Source organism: Propithecus coquereli, unplaced genomic scaffold (genome assembly GCF_000956105.1).
Source record: "Propithecus coquereli isolate 6110/MARCELLA unplaced genomic scaffold, Pcoq_1.0 Scaffold20, whole genome shotgun sequence".
Taxonomy (NCBI): Eukaryota; Metazoa; Chordata; class Mammalia; order Primates; family Indriidae; genus Propithecus; species Propithecus coquereli.
Window position 1 is genome coordinate 8922882 of NW_012144967.1, and position 9268 is coordinate 8932149.

At 36.5% G+C, this 9268-nt stretch overlaps 1 protein-coding gene across 1 annotated transcript in view; it reads left to right on the forward strand.

The window, feature by feature from the left end:
• Nucleotides 1-9268, forward strand: part of AKAP13 (A kinase (PRKA) anchor protein 13) — a 230946-nt gene that overhangs the window by 170367 nt on the left and 51311 nt on the right. The window contains exons 15-16 of the mRNA XM_012643677.1: nt 6363-6405; nt 8070-8202. Coding sequence (XP_012499131.1) covers nt 6363-6405; nt 8070-8202 — 176 coding nt within the window. The remainder of the gene's footprint in view (nt 1-6362; nt 6406-8069; nt 8203-9268) is intronic.

Below are 9268 nucleotides of genomic sequence, written 5' to 3' on the forward strand. Positions count from 1 at the left end.
AAATATTCCAAAATCCAAAACTTTTTGAGCGCCAACGTGATGCCACAAGTGGAAAATTCCACACATAAGTACTGAACAAAATTATTAAAAATATTATATAAAATTACCTTCAAGGTATATGTATAAGGTGGATATGAAACATAAATATTTCATGTTTAGACTTAGGTCCCATCTCCAAGATATCTTGTTATTTGTATGCAAATATTCCAAATCCAAAACCCTTCTGGTCTCAAGCCTTTCAGATAAGGGATAATCAACCTGCATCACAAAGAAGAGCACTTGCCCTTGGGGTCATTTTTACACCTTCACTCCTGGCATGTGTGTTTGCCAAGTTTCTTAGGCATGTTTTGATAGAAGCACTAGCTTGTAATTATGTAGCTTGCATTAGACTATGAAAGCTAAGGCCATCTTAAGAACTGAACTGTGACATTTATATGTAATATGTATCAGATCCAAAAAGATAAATGATCTGTGTGACTAAAGATCAGAGTGAGCCTGTGGAAAGTTAGGTCAATGCTAATGAGGATATTTTATGTCTATTTTCTGTGCTTTTTTTTTTTTTTTTTTTTTTTTTTAAACTCTCTCTCTCTCTCTCTCTCTGGACAGTGAGATGGGATTTTACTGAAATACATAAATATTCTTAGCATAGTTCTGTTTGGAAAAGATAGCATTGACAAACATGTCAGAAAGAACAAAAATCTAGTCAGGCAAATATACTTTTTATTGATCTTTTTATCAAATGATAAGGCTGGAAAACATGCATATTTATTAAGTACATACATATAAATTTCAATTCACGTACATCATGAAATTGAATCATTGTATTACTAAGCATGTCCTTTCCATATATGTTGGAAATTTCTATGTATGTCGGGGATATTCTTTAGATATTTGTGAAATAAGGTTTTTCCCTATGGTCCGTAATTTTGTGATACAAGAAGGGAATGTTCTTAAATTCTGGGTAGTAAGGCATCTCGTTTTCATTTTCTAAATTTGCTTCACATTTGGAAATAGATTAGAACACACATTATAAATGGTATCTTATTTTGCACAAAACTATCACTCTCTAAAAAACCAGTGCTCATGTATTTGTACCAACACTTCTTTGATCTCTGTTAATTGCAGTGGCTGCAGATGGCAAACAGTCCGACATCACTTAATGTTTATCTGGGGTGTGGAGTGGCTTTCATATTGGGTGGGTGCAGGGCTTTCTCTCATTTTATTTAGGACGTCGAGATTCCAGAAAGCCTGGTAAAGGAAAATTCATTTATTAATTTGTTTATCCAGTAAATATTTGAGTATAATTGGTACTAAGAAACTCTTTGCTGTGCACCAACGTAGACAATGGTGGGAGAGGGATGAACTTACAGATATGATTCCTTTCCTCACCACACTTACAGCCTATAGACAAGAGAACAGTGATTCTAATAGAAAATGGCAAATTTTCTGAAAGAAACATTTGATATTATAGTAGTGTCAGACTTAAGGGGTTAGAGAAGGCTTGCTGAGGAGAAGTAATATCAAAATTTAGACCAGCAGGAAGCTAGAAATTAGCTTGGTAAATTAGTACGTGGAAAGCAGGACTGAGGAATTTGAGCTTCTTGCTTGAGGGCAATACAGTCATTTAAGTTGATTAAATTGATCGATTAATTGATTGCAACATTTTAGGCTGAGCACACCGAAAAAGTATTGAGGAGGAGAGGCTGGTAGATAAGTTGAAGACTTTTACAGGCTTCAGATAACAATTAGATGGTGTCCTGAACCAGAGCATAGAACAGGGGCAGGAGGGGAGAAGTCAAGGTTGATACAGTGGTCCCCAACCTTTTTTGCACCAGGGACCGGTTTCATGGAAGACAGTTTTTCCACGAGGGGCGGGGTGAGCTCAGGCAGTGATTTGAGCAATGGGGAGCAGCTGTAAATACAGATGAAGCTTTGCTCGTGGGAGGGCGGGGGGCTGCGGCCTGGGGTTTGGGGACCACAGATCTAGAAGACAAAGTCAGGAAGCCTGGGTGAAGTGTGATACAAGGATTCAGGGGCGGTGCCCAGGTTTGTGTTTTGAATAATGAGTTAGATGTTAGGTACCACTCACCACAGGAAGGAACACAGGAGGAGGAGCAGGTCTGCAGGAAGACATAAGATAACTTATATACCGTGGAGTTTCAGGGGCCTATGGAATATCCATCCACAGGGAAGCAGGGAGATGAATGAGTCTAGAGCTCAAGGAAGGATGTGTCTAGAAAATTAGAAAAATGAGAGTCACCAGCATATTGTATGCAGATTGTCTTTTAGGAGGTAAGAGCGAATGAGGAGATTGGGGTGAGGGAGAAGAGAGGCAAATACAGAATGTTGGGGAGATAACTTCACTAGCTGCTTTCAGTATCCTTTTCAGGAAGAAAACTCCAGGTATGAATTGTCACTGTTCTTGTTTCCATAATCTACCAAAGGACATATTTGTTGGATGAATTTTCACAAAATTGCATTAGAATTCTGCATATTCAGAAATGAATATGAAAATGTAAATACATTGTTCACCTAGACAGCCTTTCCTGGAGCCACATAGACATTACTCTTTCAACTTGGATTCGAGTGCCTTTTACTTTGTCCTGGCATAATCTGTGCATGCTCTAATGTCTTCTGTTAACCTACTTCTCAGCTCAGCAGCAGACGCAGCCAGCAAGGCGGATCTCCTTCTCCGTCAGCATCTCTCCGCTCCTCCTTAAGTCTAAAACTCTCTTTTCTCTTGGCTCTTCTTATTCCAGTGATGAGGAGGAGGAGTTGCATAGTAAGTAAGCAACTTTGGTGTCCAGTGACTGTTCTTCAAGGTCTGACCAGCTCAGAAAATGCTGCAGGCTTGGTACTAAGAAATTGTTTGGGGACTTTTCTCCCTTTGCATGCCATCTTTTATACATCATTTGTCTTTATGCTTGGCTGTGAAATGCTTTGGATAGAACAATTTCTGTCTTCTGTACACTACTAACACTGATTGATCCAGTGGCCTCCTGATTCCAGAGCACAAGGTGTCTTTCCAGAACACAGATACCCTCAAAGGCATACGGGATGTGTTCCCATCCTAATTTGTACTCTTTGTAACATTGCGTACTAATTTCACAAAACTCTTCATTTGACAATGTAGATTTTATTTTCCTTGTTTCATTTTTCTGTCTCATGGGACAGATATCTAGATATCCATTTGTGGTATTTGAAAGCTATTGTTATACTTTTTTCCCCTCCTTTTTAGACCATTTCTTTAAAAATGCCTTTCCTTTAAGATTAAACCATATGGATTAGAAGGTAGGAGTTATATATTTGTTTCTCTCCTACTGTCTCTCCTTTTGAACTTTTATTTTTCAGTTTTTTGGGTAAGCTATAGGTCCCAGATGAATACATGAATGAATTCTTACTTGATAATACCTAGTTTAAAAACTTTACGAGGTATCAGTTTTGGTAAACTCGGAAAGGAAATGAATTTCCCCTTTATGAAAAGCACTGCCTTCAATTGTGTAAGATTTCTAGAATATTCCAGGTTTGCTATTTTTAGTGGAAAAAGTATTTGTAATAGAAAGTTAAATAATAAATTGTTTTCATTTTATGAAACTGATATTACAAGTCTGAGACAGTTACAGTATCCATATTATTGAGCACCCTGATTCCCTCCCACTTGCTGACTGACTCTAAGTTTCAGCAATATTTAAGTCTTGCTCAGGCTGGCATTTTTTTAATATATTATTCTTCAAGGGAAGTGCCTTATGCACAGTAACATAAACAGAGTGTAGTTAATTTGGTTTTAAATGGAGGCCTGTATTTTTCACTATTAAAAGATGTGTGACAAATAGACACAAAATAGATAATCACGTTATACCAGTTGTAATAGGGGAAGGCTGTGAAAATCCACTTCATCTTTGAGTGTTCAGAAGTTCTCAGAGCTGTTTCATCTCAGAGTATCTGCAGTACTCTGGGAAGTAGCCAGGTCAGCATGACAAATAAACTGTAAGTCCCAGTAGTATTTCTTCTACCACTGATATAGAACTATAATCCCATAACAGTGTTGATCACTCAGTTAATCCAACATGATGGAATCCTAAAAATATAGAATCTTGAACCCTTTGAATCAAACTTCTGACATTTCTCAAAATGTGTTCCTTAAACTCAGAAATGCCAGTAAGAATTAGTTGGTGCGGTTGGTTCATGGCCAGTAAATTGAGGAAACTCTGGGTTAAGCAGGTTTAAAATGCTACCGTGTTACGTTTCCAAGGTATTGTTAAATACACTGTTTCCCAAATTAGCTAGGAAACCACGATATGTGCAGGACTGTATGAAACATTTCATGAAACTGGTGTTCCATGGAACACACGTTGAAAACTATTGACCATGTCCATCCAGTAGTTCCAACTAGAAGTCCCTGGATGTAGTATAATAGGCCTGCAGGTTATATTGTGCCTTAAAAAAAAAAAAAATCTAGTTGAAATATATCCCTGCAATTACACTTACGGGCTAACTTTTTTGTCCGTAATTTTGTCATTGAAGTAATGATAGTTGTTTCATATTCTTAGATGCTCTGAAAACTTGATGACATTTTTAGGAATTTCAGAGGCATAGGCAGATTAATCTCTGTTTGCAAAGCCACATCTAAAAAGCTCATAGTAACTGAACGAAAATTTTTTCCTCAGTGAAAAAATTGGAAATCCTTATAGGAATTACAGATTGTCCTAGTACTCAATCACATATTTGTTTAATTTATTCCACAGTAATCTACAGGGAGCTTATTCTTGGCCAGGCTTTGTGTTGGTTGATATTTTTGTGCATTATGAATTTTATTTTTATTTTGTTCATATTACTATGGTGGTAACTTACTAGGTAATTGCTTAAATGTACAACAGAATCCTGGCGGCCTGAGAAAATTTAATGCTGCTTATATCATTGAAGGCTCCTTGGGTGGAAAAAGTTTTAAAGCCACTAATTTAAACCACCCTCTGGATATTTTAAGTAAACTAAGGCTCCATGAAGTTAAAACGCTGATAGTTTCACACCTAGATCGTGCAGAGCCAGGGGATAGATCTCAGATACTTTTACTCTGCTGATCTTTCTCCCTCACCTGGCAGCTGTTACCATACATCATAAGTGAAATGAAGACTCCCAAATAGGGAAAAGGATAAAAATATACAAGGCAAACTTTTGAAGACTTAGAATTCATTTCTAAAGTTTCTTATGTATAATAGTATCTCTACCTGTTGTCAATTTAAATTACTTGGTAATAACTACGGTTTTGCATTTCTGTTCAGAATCTAGAACAGTTGGGGAGTGGAAGAGTTTCAAGTGCTGGTAATGTGGTTATAGAACATCTTCAAATCTCTATCAGGTTAAAGTTTTGCTAACAGTGATCTCAGAAATCCTGGAAGCCAACCTTGAGGAGAAAGGGTGTGTTTTGTCCACATCGTAACAATAGGTATTCAGAGCAGCCCTTGTCTACCTGGAATATACATAGAAAGTATTAATATTTCTATACCTGATCTCCTAAAAACTGAAAGCCATTTATCATTGTGTGATTGAGGGCTTGCTCTCATCTAAGTCCTCAGCAGTTCAAACGTTGTTAACATGTGCTAGATCAAAATAATGATACTATTCCTTCTGGGTTTTCTGCTTACTACCCTACTATCTGACTTAGCCTTATGATTTTAATGACCTGCTTCAGTTATGATCTAATAGTTATGGAAGGAAGAAGAATGCATCTGCCTCATTCATCTTATCACTATCAACCTGTTTTATCTCCCTTATTTCACAGATGAAGAAATGAAATCCAAAGGTCTCATCTCAAATTAGTGACAGGGTCAAGAGTTGATAAGCCAGCTCTGATGCTCTTTCCTGTTGGCTAATCTAGTTCTAGGAATTCTCAGGAAAATATGAGATTAGCTAGATTATTAGTATAGAAATATATGAAAGCAGGATTAACAGTGGCAAAATAATGACATTTAATTTCCTACTTTATATTTTCCCTGTGACATCATCTGAGAAAGATGGCCTTTGGAAACTGAACATTGATAAGAACAGCAATTAAAAATGCATCATGTGTGTTTATGCATTAGAAAAAAATGCTTTGGGTTTTTTGAATTACTTGAATCCTAGATTAAATTTGTTTTCTTCATGGGAAATTCACTCCCTATTGCTGCATATTTCTAGTTGTAATTTGAGGGTTTCAAGTTTAATTTTTCCTTCTTCCAAACCTTTAGAAGGAGGAGGCACCATGCACTGACTTTCAAATGCTGTTTCTGCTTTAGCTGTGTTATTGTAAATGTTTAAATATTTTACCTGCCGTCAGGGTAAAGTCCTTTTGTTCTAACTTTTCCTCTTCGTTTTCTGTTTTCTAGATTCGCGGCCCTTCCACACCACCAGTGCTAATCTGACTGAGAGGTACTGTACATTGCTTCTGTTACTCCTTTTCCTGACATAAAATCAAGGAAATTTAAAATCCCTTATGGCATTTGATTAAGTAAAATCAGTAGATTGAGCTCATAAGTGAAATCACCAAATCCTAGCCACTAGACCACCAGGGAGTCAAATTTGAGCTCATTTGGGTTCTTTCTTTGGTTAGTGATAAATTTAGAATAATAATTAGAAGTGGTTTTCTAATGAAGGCTATATCTTTTGAAATCAATATCTTCAGTAGTTTTCTACTTTTAGTCTTTACACTGTCCTCATGGTAAAGATAATTGTTTGCATTTATTAATGTGATAATTACCATATATTAAAGTCAAACATAATTTATATTTGACTTTGAGAATTTATACATGCTTTGCTTGTGGGGATTTTTAATTTCTAAGTCTAACAACATTTTCTTTCATAATTAGCATATATACATATATGTAAAAGTTCATGTGTTGCTGCTACCAAGTAAATGAATTGGTTCTTTATTTGACAGCAGGCAAAAGATTTCTATTTCGACTCATTGTTTATTTTTATATTTCTCTTTTAATGCATATGAGATTAAATACTCTAAGCATGATTGGGGTTCAAATTGTTGCTCTGCAATTTTTTTTTAAGTTGCCCTCCTTTTTACAAAGGCATCAGTTCTGACTCAGTGATTCAGAACCCTCACAATGAGTGCTGCTCTTTGCGCTGCTTTCACATCTAATTCATTCTTGCTCCTTTCTAGAACAGTGGTTTTCATACCCTTTCCCCTTTGTCTTATAAGCAGGCTGCTTTGTTTTGTAACCAACACTTAGGTATAACTGGACTTTAACTGTTGCAGAGCAGCCCTCAGGCTCTATCTACCTGCCCTCTCACAGAGGCCCTGACAGCAAACACTGCTGTTCTCTGGGAAAGTTCTAAAATAACTGTTCTAGAACACCTAAGCAAACTAGTATAAATGGATTCTTTTTCTGTATAATTGATTATTTACTCAAGTGCCAGCATTCTTTAAGGAAATTAACCATTGCAAATTTCCTAAGTTCAAAATATGTCCATCTTGGGTGGACTTAGATTTTGTGTAGGCTTCCTGAACAAATAGATCAGTAATCTGCATCTGTGTAAAACTCCTAAAATGGATCTTTCTACACTCTGCCTCAGTTCTGCCTGTCGTTCAATATACTCCCCTGTGCATAGCTGCATGGAACAGTCCACAGTCTTGATTGTTGGTTGTGCCAAAGGTTAGAAAAGATGTGTAACCTCTACTATTAAGGAACTTGGATATGCAATCAGTCATAAGATTCCTTGTTTGCAACCCCTGTTAACAAGTACCCTGTCCTTCCATTATGTATATGAATTTCCTTTCAAGCACCTGTTTGTTACAAAGAAGTTTGTAGATTGAGTTTCAGATTAAGAAATTTCTGATAAAGTAATTAATGAATAATTGACAGGCTCTTTTTAATGTCAGATCACTGAAAATCCATAATTAAAACATAAATGATGTATAAAAGAAAACTTAGCCTGGTTTTGACAACAGAACATGGGCATTGTGGTGTACTCTGTTCTTAGATATTATTGTATAAAACCATTCATCAGCCTCTGTCCACCCTTTATTCTGCTGGCCACTTTTGTAGTTCTATAAAAAAATCTGTCTTCTTGTTTTTACTTAGTATAACAGAAGAGAACTTCAATTTCCTGCCACAAAGCCCCTCCAAGAAAGATTTTGAAGGGAAGAGTGGAACAAAAGTTAGTCGTACGTTCAGCTACATCAAGAATAAAATGTCCAGCAGTAAGAAGAGCAAAGTAAGTATCTCTGTGGGCATTCCTGTGTGACCACCTCAGTTGGTCGTCAGCTGGATTGTGTCACAGCCTGCACATCCCCAAACTAATTAAATGATAGGAATATAAATGGAAATAAAGTCAGGGTTACTCTCTGAAATAGCCTGATATTTGGAGGAAAATAACAATAGGAAAACAGCAACAAGAGGTACTGCCACGTACTAAGTTTTTACTATATGCTAAAAACTTTCCGTGTATTATCTCATGTAATCCTTTCAATAACCCTGTAAGGTAGGTATTATCTTCCTTTTCTAGGAGTGAGGTAACTTATCTGAGGGTGAGCTCGTAATGTGAAGAAGAGATTGATTCAAGCCCAGATCTCTTTGGTTTCAAATCCTACACTCTCAACCACAATGCTTAAATCAGTGAATCAGATTTAAAATGCAACAGAAGGATATTCTGCCAAGATCAGGAGATTAAATCTCCTGTAATAACCCCACGTAGAACTACTTTTAATGTTTTGGTTTACATATTTCTAATTTTTTTCCAATGTATTTTTTTAAAAACAGAAAAGAAGTTAACTTTCTTTTATCAATTCCATTTCAATTCCATGGGGAAAAACTTTTCTGCCTCCTGCTTGCCCACACCTCGTTCACCTACCCACACACCTTCCAACAAAATAAAGAACTAAGTAGATAAAAATGTGAAATCCATTAAGGAGCTCTTCCAGGGAATCACTTTACATATATGTGTGTATGTATTTGTGGGTGCATATGTAGTATACACATGTATGTACAAATACATTCATACCCACTGAAAAGTAAGGGAATAAACATTAAACTCAAGAGAATTATCAAGAATAGTGTCATAAAAGTGCACCCTCTTCTCCCTTACAAAACAGTGTACCAAGCCTCTCAAGTCCTCAGCTAAGTGGGCTGGTGGAAATACAAATTTTACCATGTTTGTAAAAGTAAGATATCTTTCTTTGAGCAAATACTAAGTTTGATCATCATTCAGAGGAATATTTCCACAAAACCTGCCACCAGAATTGTGTTTTCTCTTCATTTCTCAGTGCAGAATGGAGAGGAAG